General features: G+C 40.1%; 1 protein-coding gene across 1 annotated transcript; it reads left to right on the forward strand.

Moving 5' to 3' along the window:
• The first annotated feature begins 7,890 nt into the window (after positions 1 to 7,890).
• LOC138016074 (collagen alpha-1(I) chain-like) lies at positions 7,891 to 22,802 on the forward strand. The gene is made up of 13 exons (XM_068863250.1): positions 7,891 to 7,967; positions 9,272 to 9,383; positions 11,663 to 11,917; positions 12,467 to 12,583; positions 13,324 to 13,563; positions 14,426 to 14,605; positions 16,397 to 16,582; positions 18,313 to 18,498; positions 18,901 to 19,086; positions 19,507 to 19,566; positions 19,841 to 20,017; positions 20,611 to 20,706; positions 21,892 to 22,802. Exons 2-13 carry the CDS (start codon positions 9,293 to 9,295, stop codon positions 22,179 to 22,181), a joined length of 2,064 nt encoding a protein of 687 aa, XP_068719351.1. The 5' UTR covers positions 7,891 to 7,967; positions 9,272 to 9,292; the 3' UTR covers positions 22,182 to 22,802.
• The last annotated feature ends 3,340 nt before the right edge of the window (positions 22,803 to 26,142 follow it).

The following is a 26,142-nucleotide window of genomic DNA, read 5'->3' on the forward strand; positions in this document are numbered from 1 at the left end:
TCAGCAAGTCTAGTAGCTTGTGATGGCGTACTGCGTGTCCATTCACAGATATCTTTTACCCAACTTCCCCGTGGCCTACCACGCCCTCTGTTTCCAGGGACTTGTCCATATATGATGATGTTAGCCAACCTATGCTCACTGGGATGTCTCGTGACATGGCCAAAGAATTTCATTTTCCTTTCCTGTGCAATTTGGATTAGGGGTTTATGTACTCCAGCGAAGTCTTCCACCTGTTCTTTCACTGACTCATTTGTGCGTCTGTCCCTCCAAGAGATGCCCAGTAATCTTCTATAGCACTTTAATTCAAATGCATTGATCTTCTTTAAAATCTCTTCACTGTATGTCCAGGGTTCGCATCCGTAAAGTAAAACAGAAATCACAATCGATCGTAATAATCTGAATTTCACCACGAAGCTAATTTTTGGGCTTTTCCACAATTGATCCATTTGATTAAAGACGACATGGCCATTGCTGCTCGTATCGTACTTCATTTATCGATTTACCCGTATCGGGCATATTACAACCCAAATACTTAAACAGTTTGACTCGCACCAACTGCTTCCCAGGCAACTTAACAGGTGTTCCTAATGTTCCAGGTGTTTTACCTATTACAAGGATCTTACTATTGTCTCCACTTATCGCCATTCCGAATCTATGTGTTCAATCTATTGATAAGGTCCTGTAGTTAACTTCTGTTGTCTGTGATTAAAGCAATGTCATCAGCGAATCGAAGGTTATTCACCAGCAAGCCTTGAACACAAACGCCACCTGTGGATTCTTCGACTGATCTGCTTACAATCTTCTCCAAAAAGACATTGAAAAGACTTGGCTACAAAACACACCCTTGTCTAACCCCAACGCTACATCTCGCTAAATTTCGCTTCTACCCTCACTGTGCTTGTTGACTTCGTATAAAGTTGCTCAAGTGCTCTCATAATGTTTTCATCTATCCCATACTTCCTCAGCACTGACCATATTGCATCATTCCATACCCTATCAAATGCTTTTCTGCAGTCGACTAAATTCAAGGATACTTTTGAGTCGTGTCCGATATACTTTTCGCAAAATATTCTGAGATTGGTTACTTGCTCCGTTGTGCTCCTTCCTGCTCTAAAACCTGCCTGGAAATCATCCAACAGAGACCCCACAGTTGGTGGAATTCTCTTTTGAAGGATCTTTAACAATAATTTACTAGCATGACTGATACGTGCAATTGTTATATGGTCAGCACACTTAAACAACGCCTTCTTTGGGATTGGAATCAGGATTGACGTTGTCCAGTCTTAAGGCCAAATTCCAGTTTTTAGAATTGTGTTGCAAATATCCTTCAGTATCTCTATAATGTCCTCTCCACCATACTTCAGGAGGTCTCCTTGGATGTTACCCACCCCAGGGCATTTGTTGTCTTTTAGACTTCTCACAGCTTCTTTGACCTCCGCCTTAATAATCGGCCGAGCTGTTTCATTTGGTGCTTCAGCACTCTTCAAGATGTCCAGTATGGTGTCATCCTTATCATTTTGATAATTGTACATTTCCTCACAATACTCTTTCCATCTCCCTAGAACATCTTCAACGTCATTTAACATCTTTCCATCCCTGCCTTCAATGATAGTTGTTGCGTTTCTTTTCTTGTCTTCAGTAAGCTTTTTGACACTCTCATAGGCTTGCTTTGGGTTTCTACGAAGATTAATCTCAATAATCTCGCATTTCTCGTTGATTCACCTTTCTTTCCCTTTCCTTATCTCTTTCTCAACGTCTTTGTTTTCCTCTTTATACCTTTCTGTGTCTTCATCACTAAGATTTCTTTTTCCTTTCAATTTCCTTCTGTTGTCGCATTCATCTAACATTTCGGTCGCGATCCATGGCTTTGTTGCCATCTTCTTTTTACCAATGACTGTTGCCGCAGCTTGATCATGACTTCTTTAAACTGGTCTGTTTATTCATTCACATCGCTTTTAAGTATTAATGGTGCAAATTTGCCACCTATTTGTGCTTTGAACTGTTCGGCAATGTTGGAGTCTTTCAGCTTTTCACCGTCGTTTTTGATACACACTGCTTTTCTTTACGCTTTTTCAATAGCTTAATTTTTATCGCCATCATCACCAAATCATGGTCACTCCCATCATCTGCTCCAGGAAAGGTTCTGGTACCCTTCATTTGTATGCATGATTTTAAATTGTTGCTAACCACTATGAAATCAATTTGATAGCTCTGACCGTTTGCAGCATGTCAAGTTACCATCCGTGATCGTTTGTGTTGAAATAGTGTGTTAGCAATCACTAACTTGGCCTTTCTGCCAACTCTAATGCTTTCTTTCTTCTTTCATTGGTTGCTCCTATACTTACCCGCCTACGACATCTTTCCAATTTGGCACCGTGTTACCGCCGATCTGTGCATTCCAGTCCCCAGTCACTATCAAGTAGTATCTTTTGTTTGAATTCTCAATAGCTTTCTCTAGGTCGCCGTAGAAGGACTCAATTTCGTCTTCTGTGGATGATGATGTTGGCGCATACATCTGGATAATAGTGAGATCGTGAGGTTCCGCAGCACTTCTAATCTGAATTAATCTGCTAGATATAGGGTTGCACTCAAGAACTGACCTGGTGGTGGTTTAGTTCACGAGAAATCCCACTCCTCTTTCGTGTCTCCTTGGTTCTCCAATCCACGAAATCTTGTCTCCGTTACCTACAATTGTAGCTTTGTTTCACCAACTCGAGTCCACCTCATCTTCGCTAATCTAAGGATGGTATAATCATAGTTATCCATTTCGAACTGAAGTTGTTCGAGCTTCCCCTTCGCTAAAAGAGTTCTAACATTCCACGTACCCACTGTAAGGCACTTTTTAACAAGATTCTGATGCAGACGGCAATCAGTAGCTAACTTATCTCTGCCGCCCTGATCACCCTCAGCGGCAAGCGCGGCCATTTTTAACCCGGGCTCCGACCAATCCGGTATGAGAGTACTCTGTTCACTGCCACGGTGACCACCCTCCTTTTAATTTACTCATAATAGGTTTTCCGTAATATCCTGTAGCGTTTGCTGTATAACAACATTTTTTTCCGGTTAGTATGCAGGGCGAGAAAAAGCACGCTGACCACATCTTTTTATTGCATTTTTTTTAAAAAATGTCCTGTGCATGAATATCAATTGTGGCAAGTTACGTTAAAGAAAAATCTGGATAGTACGTCATTTTCAAGGGAATTAATTTAACAGTAATTTTTGGGTTAAACGTTAAACGGCATAGCGAGCAGTATCATCTTCATGAAGTGGACTGAACTACCGTGACACAGCTCCTTAAAATATTATTAGCGAATTTAAGCAAGGACAACAGCCATAACTTAGCGTCATCGCAAGTATTTCGTGATTATTCCATCTTGTTCACCTTGTACAATACTGGCAAAATATCTTGTAACTGGATGGATATGATTCATTACGATACGATATGGTTCATTGTTAAACTCTCACATTGTTGTCAAAACCTAAAATTTGGTAATTTCACGCTGTTGTTTTGTGGCCTGAGTACGACAAAATATGCACGGAAATTCGTGCTGCAGGTGCAGCACGATTATTTTCTTTTTTTTAACCAAGACTATTCTTACTTTGTGGCGTTGCCATCGCCGTAACCGTCGTCTTGGCTTAAAATCGCTATTGATGGTTTGAGGAAACGGCTATAAATCGACCGGGGCTCCGGCCTAGGTCGACTCCACTTGCCGAAATTTGCATGCAGCATCCAGATGTTATATTTTTATTCGGCCGTCTAGAAACCTATGCATCACTGCGAGGCAAAATTGGAACATGCTCGGGAGAGCAAAATAGACTGGGAATCAGCCCTTTGTTTGAGGCGACGTTCCCGAAAAGAAATCGTCCTTGCTACCTGAGGAAGAATGGCAAAGAAGTTAAGCGCGATAACTGAATCTGACTTTAATTTAAATCAATTTGATTCGATTTTTAAGTTTAATTGGGGAAGTAGAAGCTGGTCTAGGAACAATCATTGTAAAAATTTTCTGAATTTAAGCTATTGTTAATGATTGCAAGATAGTTACAAATACTACTGTCAGTTTTTAAGATGCGAAATAAGAATACAATTAACCTCAAGGGCCTAAAATGATGACCTCAAATAAAAACAGAGGATCGAAATGTGAATAAATTGTACCAACAGCGTGATATAGATATGTATATATATATATATTTATATATATATATAGCAACGGCAAAAAAGAAACATTAACATTTGAATAGAAAATATCAAGGTGTTGTAAAAGCCGTTTGGGTGATATTTTTCAGCTATGCAGATTTCTTTTCCGTTGAAGTTGAAGACACAATTCTCCGAGATAATTAGCGGGTAAAGCGGTTTAAGGAGGATTTACATATGTTTACACCGTATGTAAGCTGAATATAGTCAAATCACACTTCCAGCATGACATTTCGAGAAACTAGTTTCGGCAAAAAAATGAAATAAAATAAAATAATAATTCTATCTGTAGACCTGACACTAGTATTGCTGCTTTTAAAAATAAGAATAAAAAAAACAGTCTTATAATTTAGCTCATCACAATACTGTACTTTGGAAGACCAACCCAAAGAGAAAATCATACTTGATTTATCCCATTTCTATTATCTTGTTCTAGCAAACTTACCCTCACCAAAGGCAAAAAGGAGAATTACTTTAAATAAGACGTCTCGATAAACCGTAAATGTCAAATCCATCCTGGCCACTACCAGAAAGTCTTTTTTGCAAGTAATCTAGATAGATAATTCAAGCAACTCAAATTGCAAACACGTTAGGGGTAGACATCAAAAACTAAAATAAATATAAAAAATGTGGACAAATTATTATGTTCCAAATCGTTGAAAACAACATTTGGGAAAAGAGGATAATTATTATTGCTAATTCAAGCAGTCTCCGGGCAGAATATTTACAATAAATTTCTTATTGAATTCATGTTTAGACTCGAATCGTTTTGTGCCCGAATCGCAGATATAATCGCTTATAAGTCCAGTTAATATTTTATCCAAAAAAAAAAAAAAAAGAAAGAAAAAAGACGTGATTTAAAATGATACGAGCTGTAATCTTGATTTTTCTGTTCGTTAATCTTGCTTCTCCTTCTGCCGGGACGTGCTTAAGACGAGTTTGGAAATTCGAAACTCTTCCTTGGCTCCGCTTCCAGCAGTACTGACGGGCACATGTCTTTTATGTTGAAGCTGTTTATCAAGCATCGCTTCATGCCGACTAGATAATAAACGAACTTAGGAGGTGGATAAAATCAACGGAAATTGATTAGGATTCTGAAAGCTGAATCTCTAACAGACATCGGCGCAAATATTAACTCGCTAGAAACTGATTCTAAGTGATGGCACCACGCCGAGAGCTCCACACTTTAAAAGCGTCGTCTTGATGAAAGAGAGGGTTTTACTTCACATTTTGAACTCTTTACATTAATTTGAATTGCTTGGGGTTTTTCTATGCTGCGATAAACAATCACTGGGATATCGTTTTTAGATGCCGCTTCAGATGAAATAGCAAAAATGGCTAATTGAAGGAATTAAAAATCGCATAACCTGTTGGTAGAGTTTGTCATAAATATTTCACTGTCATAAACAGTAAAATTAAATGAAACTCAAACTTATGAAGTCAGTAAGAAGTTACGAGAGTGAAATTTTGACAACCAACGTCATTTCCTCAAAATATTAGCCGTACTCGAGTTTTCGTAGCTCACATCATAGTACATTCGACGCCTTCCACTGATGAAACATGATAGTTGATTAGTTAAAAAATTATGAAATTCAATTTTGTAAATACACTGAGATAAGAGTTGTGAAATTATCGAACATTTCTTTGCAAATAAGATCATAGCACAGTGGGTGTTTGGTTGCAGTCCTTAATTAACCATTTCATTGCAACTTTTGACGCTAAACATTCAAAAGTGTATCATATCGCAGCGCACGTGATTCAAGCCGCCTGCATAATCATCGGCTGACAGTGTCGATAATATGCACTTGATAACAACTCCTTAGACCAAAATTCGTGTTTTATGAAATTCTCACTTTTAATTTTTATTTTTGTTTCGTTGTCGTTCTACACTCACTTAACACACACGATATTGCTATGTGTGTCACATGGTCAGTAATTATCATATTCAAACCTACGTACAAAGTAATTTGAATGAACATCCTTGGCGAACTAAGACCCGGTGTTTTGATTTCTGAATAAAGCTCTCCAGGAGGCATACATTGTGTGAAAAAGACATTCAGGCCGTATTTTAATTCTCGAGCTAAAAACTGGTATCCTCTTTATCTTTGAATTGAAAATCTGGGAGGTGAAACGCAAAAAATTAATCCTCCAATCGATTGACTGGATAAATGCATTAACGCACCATGAGTTGATGTAGCGGCGGTGGTAGGTTCCCGCTGGCGCCAAAATCGTCAAATTTCCTTCGGAGTTGTCCCCCAACCGGTTGCCACTGAGCAACTAACACATCAGCTCGACTTCTGGTTTGGTGTGTTTTTGAGTATCGTGCGCTTATCGGGATTGCGCAATGGCATAATTATGAGGGAAATGAAGTGTACGTTGAGTAATAAATTAAATAATGTGGAAATAATTATGCGAAATATGTTATGTTATTTACTAGCTGGAAGAAGCTTGGGTACAGGGTTGTACTCAAGACATGGCAAGGGGCAATCTCAGAGAATGAATAACGTTCTTTTAACGAAATACTGTCAAAAACACGAACGATCTTTTTGCAATTAAGGTAATAGAAAAGGCAAATATTTTACAGTTTATGCAAAAATTGTAATGTACTGTCATGCGAAAAGTTGCACCTGCTCCCGAAAGCAATCATATTGCAGGAGGTGTTGACCAAGGGCAGGAAAAATTAATAAATGAATAAATAAGTAAAATTTAAAAAAATCTTGTGTACTACTACTACTACTACTACTACTACTACTACTACTACTACTACTACTACTACTACTACTACTACTACTGCTGCTGCTGCTGCTGCTGCTGCTGCTGCTGCTGCTGATGCTGCTACTACTACTACTGCTACCAGTGCTGCTGCTGCTACTGCTTCCATCAACCTGTGGAGGCACAGTCTGCTTGTCTAGTTTCTACCCACAAGGCCATTCCGGTAAGGTTAAATCTGCACGCAATTTAGATGCACAACGTATTTGTTACGCGTCCCGAAGTGTCCCCTAGCACATCTCCCCAACTTTAACATTACGTGCGTCTGGGAATACTGACAATTAATGTCCCAAAGTGTCCCCTAAATTGCGGTTACGCTTCTGCAAACACTCCAAACTGCAAACATTCCAAGAAACGTCTGTTATAATAACATGGGTGACAAATTACCTCTTAATTTTGGCGCGAAATTTCAGAGTTAATTTCTACTTTTACATGCAAAATTACAATGTTGCCATGGCAGCTTTTCTTCAATGCCAAAATGGCGTCTTATGAACGTAATTTGTCACCCTTGATATATATAATCTTTATCAAAATTTTAGTCTGTTAATCTTTGCTTAATCCCCTCGATTCATTTTCTTTTCCTGGCTGTTGCTATATATGTTAACACGAGCTCCACTTTATCGTATAAATTTCCGGGTATCCGTACGAGAGATCAAACTACATTTTCTTTCCAGTTAAAGTTGAAAGGGTGAAAGGAAAGGATAAGCAACGCAGTCATCGGAATATAAACGTTAACTGGTCATTAATATGCCATTTGATCTTTAAATGAATTCTACCCAATTTTCCCTTTAAAAGGGTCTGGAAATGAATAAGGAGAATTGATTTTGTTTGACCACCCGTCATGGTACCTGCCCGAGCAAATGGCTTGCCGTTTTATCTGTAGTTGCTGTTCGTATGAAATATTGATGATCAGTGTTCAAGACAAAAACGGTTAGATCAAGCGCCTTTCAACTGTAAAAATATTTTTAAAGGCGAGTCTTTGTGGAGTTCTTCGCTTCGGAACAAAGTAAGTTCGTTTTATTTTAACTAAACAGGGAGTTTTTTTCTTGTTCTTTCGTGTAATGGACCGTCTTCACAATCTTCCACACGAACTGTTATTATGTTGCCAATTCGATCACTGCGGTTAAGTTTACTTGATCGTCCTAAAGAGTATATAGCCTGGTGTCTGGGTTTGTTGTCGATCTTTCTTCAAAATGCGAATTTTGAAAATGAGTCATGGATGAATTCTGATCTGGCACTAAATAACCCTGATCGAGTTAATACAATTGATCAAGACTTATAACCTAATTCGAAATTCGCGCCAATTCAAAATGGATTTCTTCAGTTCCCTCTGGGTCTCTTCATATAGATTTTAACCCTGAATGGCTTAGTAAACATTGGCTTATGTTCTAATTATCAAGAGATAACTTTCTGAGTTATGCTACAAATTTCAGAAATAGTGGTCAAGATAATAGTAGTTTATACATTTGGAAACAGAAAAGTGTATTTCAGCCTTCGAGAAAAAAAGGGATCATCTCTTAACCTGGATAATGATTTCTCGAACGCCGGCATTTTGATTTTTGATGGGTTGGCCGTCCGGTTACGACATCATTTTGGACAAAAAAAGAGAAGATTTGGGAACAATAGGGTCAACTGTAACAGGTTATAAAATCAAGAATGGCGGCGCCCGTGAAACTCTGCAGTGAGAAAAGGCAAGAGTCAAAAGGCAATGCGTGAATTGCTAAAATATAAGCGATAAAGAGAAAGAGAAGCGGTTGAATGACCCAGTCGGAGCTTGACGACAAGAAATTCGTATGCATCGAGTTCCACCAGTAGCACCACTGCACTGATTTAAAAATGATTAAACTCTTCTATTGTCTATAAGGTCGACTCCGGTACACACTCATGATTTCATCTAAAAATAACCTAATTAACGGAATTAAAAGGCCAAGGCCTCTCCAAACCAATTCTTAATATTGTTATAATATATTAAAAGCATTATTCTGTTTTGGTGGAAAGAGTTAATAATTTTTGACCTAGCGTAAGCCAGAGCACAGAAACGTTATTGTGTTTCGTTGGTATCACAAATGTTCTGAAATGTCTTTGAACTCAAACTAACTAATGAAAATGGTGTATTTGATAACACATGTTATCGACTCCCGCGCTTTGTTAGGTAAACCGTCGAATGAAATAAAGTATCGAGTCACGCAGTCATGACAAATGAAGTTTGAGGGTGTTTCATTCACATTTAATTCAAAACATTTTACTTATAACAACTTGGACCAGCTCATCTCGTTGCTGTTTTTGTTTGTTTGTTTGTTTTTTCACAAGAGCAACTATCTTCGCTGTGGCATGCAACGGATGCAGTGGTCACTAACCTGCAACCTGGGACTATGTGTGTTCTTCATTCCATCTATCGTTAGTTCATATGCTCTTGCAGCTGGTAAGGTCAACCTTTTAATTGCGTTTGTGCATCTTAACTTATATACTTAGCTTTGGGAAGGCTGCGCCGATAGTTTTATTACCAAAGAGGGAAAATCATAAAACCAGATAAAACTGGTTATACAAGATTTATGAGAGGATGCAACAGTGTTTCCACTTTGTCGAAAATTAAATTAATGTTTGGTAGCAACCGTGATTTGAACAAACGATAACTTCAGGAAGGCAGATCAGTCTCTGGTGAACACTTTGAGATACACATTAAAAACATTGTCTTTATAGGAAAACTGGGTGAGGAGAGCACTTCAGTGCAAAACTCCTGGACTTATGAGATAATTTTTGTTGAATTTCTTCTCTTGTTCAATCATTTATTTTTTTCGCAAATTTGGCCAATGCAAAATGTTTATCTTACCTAACTCATTGCCGTAAAAAGATCACGACTCGACTGAACAAAAACATGATGCTGATATCAAATGTAAAATACGGCACACCTAATGGTATGAATATAATTATAACGCTATAGTTATGCAGAGTAAGGTATTAATGCTTCGTAAAGTAATTAAAAGTAATAAACTTACCAATCTAACCCTTTTTGTTTCTTCTCTTTATCATTTATCTCAGATCTTTGAGCTGTGCATTTTGTTAAAAAAAAAAAAAAGACTTTGGATCTTGGCAGATCTAGGCCTCGTCCTCTTTTTTTATGCAACCACAGGCGCCCCAAGGCCAGTGTGAAGAAAAGCCAACTAAAATAGAAGGATTTTTATGGGAGTCTCGATAAACGACCTGAGAAGATAATTTTACGGAAAAAATTCTCAATTTTTTTTCATTTTAATCCGCTAGCCGCGCAATCGAAGCCCTTCCAGGTGCGTCAGGTGGCTGTTAGTGTCCCAAACAAAACGATAAAATGATGGAAAAGATCCTCGAACACTTTGAACACCGCTCGGGGACAGTTGAGCTCGATTTAGTAACATCGTCAGAGGCTATAAACGAAGACAAATAAAGATTCGTTACCAAGCCACAAACAAAGACTCGAGGCGCCTGTGATTTAACTTGTTCAGTAGCATTTCTTTCTTTGGGTTGTGTTGGGAGCTGGGGTAAATATCTGCCTGTTATAACAACAAACAAGCCACATGTAAGTATGATAAATGATTGCATGATCTATATGGGATGTTTCTGGTATATGTATGTTCGTTATTCATTTAGTATGTCTTGGATCCTCAGTTTTGCCATAATCCAGTGCGGTTTCCGTTCGTGGACTATTCGGTTAACGTTAAACCGTTGATTGCCCGAGCGTGTCAGTGAAAACGATCTATTCGCGTTAAAACATTTTAAATTTCATCTCACTTTGCCTGTCGTTTCTTTGGGAGCAATTTTCAACAATTAGCATTGCTTGTACCTTTAAGTCTCCTGGCTGGCTGGATCAGTCCAGCGAATACTAATTCCCCTTCTTAAACCTCTATATGAGCTCTTGTGCTTGGTTGCTGGTTGCTTGGTTGTGTCTCGACTCTAGCGTTTGCTAGAAAGTCACGCCAACGTACGCTGTGTCTGTGGATATTTCATAACAATAATATTAATAGTTTCGCATAATATAATAATCTCAACTGCAGGTCAACATAAGAACGTAAAATGTGCTGATGATGTAACACGAAATTCATAAATAAAGTTGAAGGTAATGACACTTAACTTTAATGGTAACAAGAATAACAACAAAGCGACACCGATTTTAAGGAGAAAAATATCAAACTTGGTGAAATAGATCACCTTTTGCTATGTGCCTAGAAAATGATCATTTGAATAATCAGGGGGGCGACAAGGATATGTTCAGTGAACTTGGACAGCCCTCTCACACGTTATCAGGCTGAAATGTCTCTCCTGGATCCATCAATTTATTGGATTGAGAACCTTGGACAGCGAAGAACAAGAACTACTTCCAAAATACGATAATTGTACCGTATTGAATGGCGCAAAATCAAGGCCTCCCGTAAGTATTCTTATGTTACTCACTCTGAAAGACAAATTGTTGATGATCCTTCCGATTATATTATTCAGTTTTAAATTAGACCAGGACACCAACGGCCTTAACTAAAACATTTTTCTGTTAAAACACGTTCTGCCGCGTTACTTAGCATTTTTTTTCAAATTCGCAATGACTATTATAAAACCGTCTGCCTTGACAACCATGCACGGACATACCGACTGCTCTACGTGTCTTATTTTTCTTAACCATTTCTATTTTTTTCTCAAATTTTTGATAACACCATTATCATTTCACTTTGTCAACAGATTTTAAGCGCCAGATTTATCCGTGTAGTTATGACTGCCCAGAATTCTGTACTCCCGCATGTGACCCTTCATGTTGCAACTATTACAGCTTTCCACGCAATTCCCCATCCCCTCCCGGACCCCCTGGAAATGACGGTCCGGTTGGACCCGCCGGGCCTCCTGGACCTACGGGACCTAAGGGAATACCGGGATCACCCGGACCACCTGGTCCAACAGGACTTCCCGGTGCCCCTGGAAGCTTAGCTGGTCCTCCTGGTATGTAATGGTCAGTATGAGCAATTAATTTATAACATTGCATCAGTCAATCGTTGTCCTGTGCTTCATCTTCCTATCATTTAAGGTCTTCAAACGTCAAATATCTTCATCAGAATCTTTGCTAACTCGCCCTAAAGCATCTGTAAGTGACAATCGGGATACGCCTTTTTTTTAATGCGTTGTGACCACAAAACAAATTGCTTTCAAAAGTCACTAAATTATCGAGTAAAAATCGTTCCTTGCAAGCAACCTTTGAGACACTTTATTCGTTTTACATGAGACCTATGTGTTCATCTTTATCGGAGTGAAATAGGTCTGGATCTAGAATTTCATCTTCTGGTTGGAAATGTGTAAAGGCTTTGCTCCTCTAAGAAAAAGTTACCAAAGTGTTACCGTGTACATTACGGTCACGTAGAAAATTTCAAGAATTTGGAACTTATTTTATGATGATAATCAAGATAGGCACGAAGAGGCGTGGTCGGCCGAGATGCGATATTCTCTAATATCGACAAGGAAAGATTGAACTTGAACAGTTTCTTGCATGTAAAGATATCCCTGGTTCTTCTGGAATTCCCGGTCAACAAGGAACTTTAGGCGAACCGGGTGATATGGGACCTCCTGGACCACCCGGTTGCCCCGGACCAGCTGGCCCAGCAGGATCGATGGGTAAAAATAACAATATAAATAACCGTAATATTTACACAGGAAGATCCACTTATCCAAAAGTGGTTTCCAGGGAGGTCCTGAATCCGATCAAATGGGAATTTAGAGATGTTGGTTTTTGAGGAGAGGCGGAAACCAGAGAACCTAAAGAAAAGCCTCTCGGAGCAGAGTAAAGAACCAACAACAAATTTAACCCACATATGGCCACAAATCCGGAATCGAACCCAGGCCATTGAAATTGGTGGGAGGCGATTGCTATAACCAGTAAACCATCCCTGCCCAACATGAATAACAATGTGGTGTACGGAAATGTACAGTGTTAGAAACATCAGTCAGACATTTTTATCCGAGGCATTCAGGCTTGAAATTTATAGTTGGCTTTTTTCCAACCATTATAGGCAGCTCAATTTTAAACGATAAAACCAACCGATTAAACATTTACTTGAGGGTATAGATGAGGTTAGCTGAAAGCTGAGATTCGTTCAAAATTAATGCTGTTAGCTGAGAAACGTTGTGTTTTTAACTCATAGTTGAGAATTGTTGATGTGTTTTTTAACTGTTAGATGAGATTCCAGCACTCCTTTCACCCCTCCTGACCCTCATACTTCCCCCAAATAGCTCCCGACATAAAAGTACCCTAGACGAAACCATGAAAACAAGACTTCCGTCATCAAAAACGTTCCTTTCACAGTATTTCGACAGGGATCAGGAATGATTTACAATTTGATGCATTCATTTTTTGTGGTTGTCAGGACCGGCTGGAGCTCCTGGAGATCCAGGGGTTGTGGGAGCCATGGGAGAACCGGGAAGCCAAGGAGATCAGGGTGAGGCCGGGCAACCTGGACCTCCTGGACAACCCGGGCCTCCTGGTGTGCCGGGTATTAAAGCCCAGTCACTTTGTCCTGAGATTTGTGGGACCATCTGCATAAGTATATGCCGAAGCGAGTGTTGTACACCCAAATTTGGCATACCAAAACCAGCCGGTGAGTTTGGGTAATATATGCATACTATGCGTAAAGTTTGTGCAGAGGTAAATTGATAGTTAATGAACAAAACCGGGTCGGACACGATTCCTAGTTTTAGGATTATTCGTTACGTTATATCAGCAACGTCAACGTGTTTAAAATACCTTCAAAGCCATCCGAATATTCTAAGTAAATAATTAGCGTGAAGTTTTGGATTCGACGTTGATTGACTAATTTTCAGAGCGAAACGGTACAGACAGTTATCCTTGCACACGATATTTTGAGAAGGCCTCAGAAATAAGCCGACAGCCACTTCAGATTACCGAGAACTGAAGAAATTAAATTTCAAGAGTGCTCGTGGGTGTAACACAACGATTTTTCGATATCAAAGCGCCTTCAATAACCCTTTCCAGAGAGTGAGATTGGAGCAGCAGCAGTGAAAGGCTAAGTAGATGAAAGAAGAAGAAGAAGAAGAAGAAGAGAAGAAGAAGAAGAAGAAGAAGAAAGAAGAAGAAGAAGAAGAAGAAGAAGACAACGACGAAGCAATTGTTATCAGTTCATAATTCGTCCACAAAAGGCACTAAAATGAAGAATTATTTGCCGTTACAAGAAGCTACTTCACATATCTGCAGGGCATTCAAACTTCATTGTCACAATATTCAAACATCAGTGTTTTTATATTCTCCCTTCAGAGGCTAATGTACGCCACAAATTAAAAATGTGAACAACACGAGAAATCATCCATTTCTTACTTTGTCGTCGAAAGAACTTAGCTAACATTGAACGGAAACCGCACTGGATTTAGAAAACGGTACAATCTTGGTGTAGCCACAGTTTTTCGAAAGTAACAAACGCTGCTGTCCTTCACATTCGAATTTAGCATTTCCACAGCAGGGCGGACGAGATGGGGCCATGGGACCATCAGGGGCTGCAGGGAATCAAGGGGCGCCTGGACCTGCTGGACAACCGGGTGCTCCTGGTCCACCAGGACCCCCAGGACCACCGGCAACAGTTCCTCCAATCCTGTATGGCCCACCACCAGGAAAACCATGGCCTGCAGGTACTTTCTACGTTTCTGACCCCACCGCTTAGTATATCAGACTGGTAGCACGTTATTTCATTTTGTTAGCACAGCCAGTTATTCAAATCGGATAGCCAGAACCCAAACCAAGGCAAAACAAAGCCTTGAGCATGCGGGACCTTTTTGACTGTTTCCAAGCTACGATTTTGATGAACGTCCCGAAACGGTCCCCTTGCTCTTATTCCCAACTTCAACATCAGTCGCGTCGATCTGGGAATGCAGAGAATCAACGCCATAAACTGTCACCCAAACTTCAGTCCTCAACTGGAGGACTGGGGTTTATCCTTACGCTTAAATGCATCTGTTTATTTTTACTGAGTAATTAAAGACAAACAGCTGCATGCCCCCCCCCCCCCCCCACCCTCCCCCACCAAAAAAATAAAATAAAATAATAAAAAACTCTAGCCTTTACTCATCTTAATGTTGATAACCAATTTTCCGTGTTTCAAAATCGGGCCTGCATCTAATTGCGTCCGTGCCTAGTTAATGCAAGCCAAAAAGAAAAATCAAACTAAGGAAATGGAGCTTTCATACTTGTCAGAGTTTTTCTCTTTCCTCAATTTGTGCGAGCCCGTTTTTATGTCTAGGGCTCATGCTCCAAATGAATTCAATGGGTTAATAAGCACTACAACTTACACTCTGATAGTTCATTCAATCAATACATATAGTGTCACATGGCCAACTTGGGACGCTTTCCATTTGACAGAACTGATCGGCCAGACCGGGCACTTGTAAGGACTGCCTCTACAACACACTTCGACAATGATATATATTCCTCCAGAAGAATGCGAGAGATTATCATGCAGGTGCCCCTTAAATTGTTACGTTTTCTTTGCGAACTGACGGGTCTGGCCGGCCACTTATGACAAGAGGAAAGCGCCCTTAGTTCCATCTGTCTGCTTGTGCATGTTCAATTAAACGTTTCAACTATCCATGACATGTTCTCGTCTTGCTTGATTTCTCAGTTGGTTTATGCTCTACCGAGTGATAATCGAAAACCTAATCCAGAGGTCGTGGACTCGATTCCTAACCTTGTTAGCGTTTTTCTCTCAACTTTCCTTTCCTATCATTTAATTGTCAAGCAATTTCCTCAAAATCCTAGCCGTTTGCGATAAGGTTGTCTTTGTAGGAATATTGTGCATGTTCCAACGTCTATACCAACGATTATTTTTATCATTATCTTTTCTTTATATTAATTTTTCTTATATTATGGGCTTACGTTCAGATGATTCAATGGGTCGATAGGCACTAAACTTTACACTCTGATAGTTAATACAAAAACAGTCGAACAGCGAAGATCGCAATCTGAACTTCTCTACCAGCTTATATTTTAATTTATATAAACTTCGTCCTTTTTTATTTAGCTTACAATTGCACCCTTGTTTCACTAGAGTTCCATCTACTTTGTGCCATTCACATTCGTCACTATCAAGTATCGCCCAAACAAGATATACACCGTATGTAACTACAACATGAAGTAAATCAGTCCTGAAAAGCCGAATCGTTGCATATTACCTATGGGCCTGAGGTCATACAGGTTTTGAGATAGTGGGCTTGGTTAACAAAAGAGTTGCATGCAGTCGAAAAATAATTTTGTCTTGTCGTGGTGTTGCGTGTCTTAATAATAATAATAATAATAATAATAATAATAATAATAATAATAATAATAATAATAATAATAATAATAATAATAATAATAATGATAATGATGATGATGATGATGATGCTGCACTCGTTTTTACTTCGCTATTTTGCACCTGCCAATTTTAGGAGTTCCTTTGCCAGACTTAAGTGGAGCAGACGGACAGGCAGGATCAGCCGGAGCAGCCGGTAATAAGGGGGCCCCAGGAGCAGCGGGACAACAGGGAGCGTCGGGTCCACCGGGGTCACCAGGGCCACCGGCAACGGCACCTCCAATTCTATACGGTCCCCCACCAGGCAAGCCATGGCCGGCCGGTAATTATATTGACTAGCTAAATGTGGTATGATTTGGTAATGTTTAATAGTGTTTTTTTTAAAAAAAGCATCATCCGTCCTTCAGAGCACACGAGAACCATGTAAACAGCACAAAAAGACACCGAAATGTCATTTATTTGATTGGATAAACGAATTGACGAGTGACAAGCGATAACGAGCTTAATTCTTATGCTTTTTATCATGTTGAAGACACTATTTACTGGGTTGCCATATGGCATATGTGGGTTGATATTTGTTGTGCGATTTGTTTTCATAAAAATGACAAGAATTTTTAGCTATTTTGTATTTCAAGTGTTCTTTCTTCCAAATGACGTCAGAAAATATTTGTTTAGTCATTCTAGTGTAAAGGGACGTTTTTTTTTGGGGAAGCCAACAATATTCTGGTTAACTTAATTTATGATACGACTTACTAGAGCGAAGATTGCCTACATTACTCATTAAGACGAAGAGTTTTCGACGATATATCCCTTTAATCTAACCCAAAATCATTTAGATAGTAAAAACCTTCATATTTATCAACCATTTCCTTTGTTTTTGTGTTTTTCATCGTTATGATTTGCGATTATTAAGCTTCACGTGTTTGCAAGTTTGCAAGTTTGCAAGTTCATCTCATAGAGGTTTAGGTTTTCAATTACAAACTTTCTTTTGATTGGCCACTGACTCAACTCCATCGTGTAAATAGTTCACTCTGAAGTCAAAATAGATACGTTTCGTTTTTGAGGAAACAAAAAATAAGTAGTACTTTGTTTTTGGACTGAGCAGCTCTTGGGATTATGAGAAATGTGCCGCATTCGAGCTTGATCCCCTGCCCGCTTCTTCCTTTGTATGGATTACCAGGATTTCCTATTGGATTCCTAGCCTTTTTTCTCTTTTTTCAATTTTTTTGTAATTTTGGGCATTACTCAGGGGAAAATCCAGTTTCAGCGCCTTCAATACCACCCAACTGAAATGCCCTCTTGTTTTGTGCAACATGTACCATAGGCAACCCAGTTTACGCTCACTGAACGTCTAGTTTTAATCGAAACCCTCTTTCCTCTGTTATAAACCGGTAAGGCCAGGACTCTACAGTGTATTACCGTCTCATATTTTGCGTGTTCTGTTGACCAAATATGGTAAAATGGCGTCGAAGTGGAAAAATAATTAAAATTAATTGAATGAATTCTGGAAGCACGCATACATACATACATACATACATACATACATAGAACGCTTCCGGTTAGCAAATATTTCATGGTCAAAAGAAGAATTCGAAAGGGAAATTTCTGTTGACGAACATCGTTGTCTATAAGAGTGCAATAACGCTGCATCACTTTCGATTTGTTAAGCACCCCGAGAACAGAGAAAGGAACCGGGCAACGCATCCCGCATATGACACAGGGAAGTTGAAAGTTCCCATAACTTTTCAGGCCCGTAAAGCCTTCCGCTCGTTTTAAAAAGCTGTATGCTGTCTTAGGATGTTTTGGAGACAACAAGACTGAGCAAAATGGGATTGTTAAGTTTGATTTCTCAGAACCTGTCACGTGCTAAGATACAGAGGAAATTGCGACACCCGGAACGTTTGGGCCCCGGGTCTGGCAAGCAAATCCAGAACACACTAGAAGATGGCAAGTGCGCTCGTCCGAGTCAGTTATAACCCTATTCACAAGCCTATCCCTCTCCCAAACAGGGTAAAACATAAACAAGTTGTTGCTCTTGCTGTTTTAAATTAGGAGTACCTCCCCCAAACGTAAGCGGAGCTGATGGAGCTGCGGGAGCAGCAGGAGCAGCCGGAAATAAGGGGGCCCCGGGACCGGTAGGAAATCAAGGGTTACTCGGTCCACCGGGCCCACCAGGACCACCCGCAACAGCACCCCCTATTTTATACGGTCCACCACCAGGAAAACCTTGGCCTGCAGGTATTACTCCTCCTCTTTTTTTAATAAAGAAGTGAATTGATTTTATTTTGACTGTGCACTTTTGAATCTACATCATGTTTTATTATTTATTTATTTATTTATTTATTTTACTCTGTGGTATTATTTTACATAGGACTAATTCCGATCAACTGAAAACCCAAATATGGTCCAGGTCATGCAAGGTCATGATCCCGATTCACTCAGATGCAGTCTTGTTTCCTTTCGCTTTTTGTTTCTTTTTGCTGTCTTTGCTAAAGTGAAACCAAATCGATCCGGTCGTGACGCAGTGTCATCACAAACAAAGAGGATTTTCAATGTGTCCATAGCTATCTGATAACAAAGTAGCACCTAAATCAGTGAAATCACAATTGTTTGGATTGCCTTTAATTCTCCTTCATGTAGGAGTTCCTCTACCAAATTTAGGTGGAGCAGATGGAGTTTCAGGATTAGCAGGATCAGCTGGGAACAAGGGAGCCTCTGGCCCAATAGGTCAACAGGGAGCTCCGGGCCCCCCTGGACCTCCAGGGCCACCGGGAACCGCACCTCCTATCTTGTATGGTCCTCCTCCAGGAAAACCATGGCCGCCAGGTACAAGTGGGTGTTCTAGGGAACGTGTAACTGATTGACTGACTGACTAGGTAACTGATTGTCTGGATGACTGATAACCGACTAATTGCCTGTTTGACTCCTGTGTGACCTAATGCACCGGCAGACTTGCTAACTGACTGGGTAACTGCCGTTTGCATCCGTCTGTCTGTCTGTCTGTCTGCAAGATTCACTGCTATCTCTTTGTTAGATAAACACAGTCTTGACCATCAGGATTTTATTGTCTATTTTTGTTTCGGAAACGAAGACAAACGGCAAAATAATAAATGGCGTTTTAGGGCAGGCACCATTCTCTTTCGTCTTCAGGGTAAAAGCTTTCTGAGGGCGCCTATATATAAGATGCGCCTCTCAAATGTCATTGCCTTGATCATGAACTAAAAATTGTGCACATTTGAATAACAGGAATTCCAACTCCTACATCCCCTGTCCTTGCATCTCAGGAAGGAACTAATAACCCCTCAGGTAAATATTTTGTTTATGTTTTTGTTTTGTGGCGTAGGAGGGGGAGGGAGGTATTTTATTTTTCCTAGAGCTTGTAAAGTACCTGAGATTCAATGAGCGATAATCCACCCATGGCCCACTTTTCCTTTTTCCAAAGTTGCTGATGTGGAAGTACGGACCTCCAGATTTGGCTTGTAGTATGAGATTGAGTTCGAGAGCGACTTGCATTGCGTGACAATAAAAGAGGTGGTTGTGAGGGGAGGCCAAGTCATTATCTACATTTTCATTAACTTAGGTTTGTCAGGGCCTCAAGGAGCTCCTGGAGATAACGGAGCACCGGGAGCACCAGGACTCCAAGGTGACCCCGGAAATGTTGGACTTCCAGGACCGCCCGGACCTCCCGGACCTCCTGGGCCTCCGGCCGCCGCAGCACCATCCTCAGGGGCACCTGCAAAGGTGCCTGAGAGTTCAGGTAGAAATTCTGTACCACTGTAACAAATCAGGCAAATGCGCGTCAATAACAACTTCGTTTATCAACTGGGTTGATTTGGTAAATTGACCACAGTAAAGAAATTTGAAAGCTGATGTTTCGAGCGTTAGCCCTTCTTCAAAGCAAGTTAGGGAATTATGGGTTGTTAGCGTTTTATTTAATAAAAGATGGAATTACACTTTTGGTGAGGATATAACAACGTGAATACCAAGAATGCATTACTTGAAAGAAAAAACGTTCCTCACGACTTTTACCAGAGTGTCCCTGACGCTAATTTGTTACAGCGCCTTCTTCGTCTGCCCGGAGATATTCCGGAACATAAGTAATATAGCAAATTGGTAAATTTTTAAACGTTTGTCCTCTTCGGACGGAAGAACAGCGTCGAAAAACTTCAAAACGTAAAGTTACTGTCATTAATCAAAATGTTAGTCATTAGTGATCCGAAACCAACCTCTCTGTTCTCCGTAATTCCAACGCAACAATTGATTTTGTAACTCATTTCTTGTATCTCTGTGAATGCGATTTTCATTTTTCATGTGATTTAATTTGAAAGAGGGATAACTAAATTCTTTCAGATGTGATTAGACCTCAAGCGCCAGCAGGACCTGCGGCACCTCCACAAAAGACTGTTGCTACCCCTGTTTCCGCAGCTGGGACACCAGGATTAGCGGGTAAATTAAACAACAGATTATGACTCCGTGGGCAACACGTTCCCGATAAAAAATAAAAGTAATAATAATAATAAAAAACCTGAACTCTATAAATGATAAACAAACAAAATGACTTGCTAACGCAGTCAGAGAATGAATTCCTGAGGGCGCAGCTAGAGGAGGTCGAACCGAAGGAGCTATGCTGCTGACTAAGCGCTCGGCTTCAGATGGAAAAGCTAGGAGTCGATTTTGCTGAGGAGAAAAACCGGAGTCAGACTGAGATCGACAAACCTGGGTCCGCAGAGGTGGGAGGTACGAACTCACAAAATGGCGAGCTCCCAGTTGAATTGATATCCTACTGAACTGGAAGTGGACCGACTCTACCGATATCACCAAGACTGAATTAGATAGGAGTGTGTTATGGCACGGGTGAGCTCCCCAGCACAGTCACAAATATTCTATTTTTAGAGCACTGCTCAATGTATATCTAAAAATAAATACATTGGTGACTGTGCTGTGTCAAGACCGCAAAGTGACTGGTCAACACTCTCGTCTAATTCACTCTTGGTATCACAAAGGTCATGGATTCAACTGTCGTCCAAGCCTGAATCTTTCAGACTTTTCTGTCGTTACCACTTAGGTAACTTTTTTAACTTTAGTGATCTAAAATACTTACATGGCTTTTTTCATGAATTAACAAAGCTACTTATCAAGGTCCTTGGCATCCACTGAAGAATAATAGGTCACTTTCGATATTTTAAAATTTAGCTTGAAAGAGAGGTTTAGAGGACAAAGACAAAGGAAGGTGGATGCTAATATCTTGGACATTCCTTGCAACTTGTCGCTATTGTTCTTGTCCTCTCTGCCTCATTATCAAGATGAATATTGATATTTCGAAAATGGACTATTGGCCATCGAAGACGCCCTTCCATGCCGGACTTGGATATGGTTCTTGGTTCTTTGCTTCAGTTGTTTTAGTAACTCGTCTCTGGTTGTTCTTGGATAATTTCGTCATTCAGTTACCCTTGGAGATCCCAGTTCAAAGCTTACGCCGTGATACTAGCCGTTGGTTTTCTCAGTGTATGGCTGATCCACATCCACATCCACTTGCGCCATACTCCCTATTCTTTACCCGCTCCGATATCCTCTTCGAAACAGTTACGGTCTTTGATTTTACTTCATTTCATCCTTTTTTGTCATCTTCAGGCATTCAAGGACCCAAAGAGCCCGATGGGGAACCAGGAGCTATGGGTCAAGCGGGGAGGCCTGAAGATCAGGCAACAGGCGGACCCCCTGTACCACCGGGCTCACCAAAATCTCCCGCACCACAAGTTTTGGCCACCTCTAGGTGTCCCGCAATCTGCAAAAAGGTTTGTGTCGGTTTTTGTCCTGCGCTGAATTGTTGTACGAACTCTCGGATACCTCTGGTGGAAGCACAAACAGGCGGAAGACAACAGATATTGCCGATAAGCGTGGAAGTGCAGGAGGACAGCTGAAGAGTAGTACCCGAAAGGGAAAATTAGTAATTAAAAGGACACATCTTATCAAATGAACAACGTCATTATGGATGCAATGAGAAAGCTCCATCTGGAAAAGCCTTTCCTTGCATGAAGTAAAGAGAAAACCTATTTCATTTTCCACTTCGAACGCACGAAACGGATGACACAAATAGAAAAATATCAGATTATGTACTAATTTTGAGGACAATTAACAAATAGTAAACGGTTCAGTGTGTTCTATCGAGTTACAGTTGCAAGCAGGAGGTTTCTAAGCACGAAAGAACCGTGAGAGTCGAGAGTCGCATGAGGAGGCGGCCGAGTGATTTCAGCTTCTTGAGTTCTTAGCAAACCTCCCAAGTGAAACTATAACTCAATAAAACATGTTGAGCCGTTTACTATTTGCTTTTTTAACATATTCAAAACATTTTATGACAATTTATGACATCCTTTATCTTCTTTGAATGCCTCTCGCTCACTAACTCGCCGACGGAGCTGGCTTTCACTTAGGCTTGCAAATCGTTTTTCAATTGGCTCATACAAAATACCCGCTAACAGGTTAAAACATGACATTTGCATGTCTTTGTTTTCATAAAGCTGCGAATAAATTCAGCATTTTCGGTAGCGCACTGGTCGGTCATTATTGCAGTTTGAGATTCATTTTTTCCCGGCGCACGCGTCAGTGTTTTGGTCATAACCATTCACCTATGGGCAAATAGTAAATGGGTATACAGTAATTTACCAATCAAAGAGCGCGCTTTACTTTTAGAAAGCCCCAGTAAAAAAGTCAAGGGGGTAGTCCTTAAAATCCGATTATTTTTCAGTGGAGTGCTCTGGAAACTGTGGAAGACGTTACAGCAAATATCACTGCTATGCGGTCTAAACTTCGTAACCCAAAGATTTCAAAAAATGATAGAGTAGAATTTCATGTTTCATGTTTTAGTTCGTTCAAAGAAACAGTTTTCGCGTTTATCTGTGAACTTGCTGTCACTGCAAACTACTCGGCTTGTCCAGTAAATACAAAGGCGCCTTTTAATCCCAGATGAAACTAGATCCAAATGACCCTTGTTTGCTTATCTCGAGAGGAAAATATTAGAACACACGCGTAGGTACGAAATCGGTGAGAAATCTTCCGTGAGCCCTTTTTTTAAATATTAAAGAATACAGACGGTAATTATAATTAGCACTCAGCGATATTTAGCTCAAACTTCAGACGGATTAAAATCCCATGGGTGAAAACGTTGTTGTTGAATAAACTTGACGAGTTGCGAGATGTGCATTCGCTGTACCGTGAACAGGCCACTTTCGATATATTAAAATTCAGCTCGAAAGAAAAGGTGAAAGGACAAAGACAAAGACAAAGGGAAAGTGGATGATACGACGATAAATTCAACGTGTTTCTATTGTTTTTTCTCCTCTCTGCCTCGCTATCAAGCTCAATATTGATATTAAGAAAATGAACTATTGATGCCGAGCGTAAGACGTTGTTAGACAATGGTAAATTTTGCCACAAATGCATTCTACAAATATAATGAAAAAACGGCCAAAAGTGTATGCCATATATTATACAAAGCAAATTTAGCCGTGAACCTGTTTTAGTTTTTTCCACGTGGAAAAAGAAATTACAACCAGAAGAAACAATGGCAACACTCGACACCGTTTTTAGATTTTCTTCAATCGCTGACCACGACCCAAAGTAACCATTTTGTAAATTTTGAGGGTTTTTTGTCGTAGTTCTCGCCTGTGATTTGATTCAGTACAAAACAATTTAAAACGCCATGACTTTTCACATAGCCTGCAGTGCAGGTATATTTTGGGCGCGCGAGTGCACATTTTCGTATTAGGCCACTATCTTACATTTGGTAACTGGGGAGGATTAGGGCGAGGAAATATTTGCCGAGGGAGTACGTAAGTGCCCTTCCCCCCACCTGCCAATGCACCAACCCTCTACCGGTCAAGCATCTAATTACAATCCAAGGTGGCGGCATCGAAAGCCTGATTCGTCTAGCGTTCCTCTCCAAAATAACGCCTGCACTGCAGGCTCCTTTTCACAGTTCAAGTGTTTGTATTGTAAAGTTGACTAACAGGGAGTTCCTGCAATGCCATTACACGTATTAATGCAGTAGCTACGTGCACGCTTTGCAGGCCTATTCTTATATCTGGAGTCACTCGTTCTTACGTTTGAGGTCAGCTATTGCATTTTTGGCCTCTGTAGGGACCAAGGCGCGGAAAAGTTTCGAAAACAACCAAATTTAGAAATAGTATATATTTTAGAAGCATGCATGTAATGAAGCCAAAGGTATAGTTATATTTAAGCAAACGTTATAGAAGTAAAGGATATAAGTACAAGTTGCCTGATTGGTATGCATTAATTGAATGTTTAACTGAAGAACTTTTCCATACCAAAAACAGTGCAAAAAAGGCCTGTACTCAGAGAAATGGCAAGAGTTTCAAACGTACCTAAGCTTTGGATTTTTTGAGATTTTGGAAAGGACGACCAAGGATTTTGTTTTTAAAGGAAAAATCTGCTGCGCTAACTTCAAAAATGATAACCAACAAATCATGGAGAACGTTGGATTGCGAGCAACTCCATTCAACGAAGTAAGTAAGATGCGAGAGAAATAAACAGTGAAGGCCCGCCAAATGGCTTCAGCATCCTTTCCATTTTGTTGAACGATATTGACTGCCGGGGTGGGCAAACGGTGTCAACTCTCTTTTCAACTCATTCAACATCGATTTAACTTCGTTTCAACATGTTTCAAAACGGTTGAAGAGGGAGGGACACAAACGGTCCCAAAATCGCTGTTCAACAACATCTAACCGATATTGAAGAAAATGTTAAAAATGTTGTCTGGGCTTTTATCTTCAAACAGAATCCCAATTGGCGGTTAATGCTTAAACTCCTTACGGACTGCATGATCGCCAGCAAAGGATCTTTGCGAATTCGGAAAAACGATAGAAGCAGTAGGCTGCATGGGAGCTTTCAACGGTGAAAGGGCGCTGCTGGTGACAACGCCTGTCTTTGCAATTGATTTTCTTCTCCGCTCTTCTCTCCGCACGCACGATACATCCATTTCTCGTCGTCAGAGTCTGATGCCAGCTCGTCCGAAAAATACTACTATTCTGTTTAACGTGTTTCAAACTAAGATGTGCTCCCGTCTCACAAATGTCTTCTATGTTCATAACTTCCCTGTGGGACGTTAAAGAACCCAAACACTATTCGAGAAGAGTAGGGAATAAAGTCCCCGGTGTTGTGACTGTCCTGTTCTCTCCAGCAGAAAAGGCCGGCTTGGCGGTGATGTCTATAAAAAGGCTTGTGGTGTATGAGGCCACCTAAGCAGAAACAGCCACAAGTCAAAAAGGGACTTTGCCGAGTGCTGGAACATGTAGATGTAGATGTAGATGTAGATGTAGATGTAGATGCTTTTCCAAATTTTAAAAATTCCGTCAAAAATGCCCACTTAGAACGGGAACAAGACTAAAATTATGGGTAAACAGTAAACTTCAACTGCCGAATCATTTTTTTTTCTGGAGGAAATAACTGTAAATGGTCCAAAATGAAGATTTGACTTGTGTGTTGAAAACATAACAATTTACTGTGTGTAAAATTTCACATTTAAATTCTGTAGGTGGAAATTTCAGTATTTGCTCAGAGACTTCGATTACGTGGTAAACGTGCAGATTATAACATGGAAAACTTGACTAACTGAAAAAAATACCCACAAAATTGTGGAACCGTTTGATAAAAATTTACCCCCCACTTTGGCCTAAGTGAGAAGTTATAATTAACCAAAGCAATGAGGGTGCAAAATTTTTGCACCCTGGCCTATTAGCAAATTCAGAGCCAAACAAAGAATTCTGCAAACTTGCTTAGTGACCAACTTTAAATTTGTTTAAGTGAGAATGTATAATTAACCAAATCAATGGTTTGCACCTGGCCTATTTATTTAATAAATTCAAA

Source organism: Montipora capricornis, chromosome 1, assembly GCF_036669925.1.
Source record: "Montipora capricornis isolate CH-2021 chromosome 1, ASM3666992v2, whole genome shotgun sequence".
Lineage (NCBI taxonomy): Eukaryota > Metazoa > Cnidaria > Anthozoa > Scleractinia > Acroporidae > Montipora > Montipora capricornis.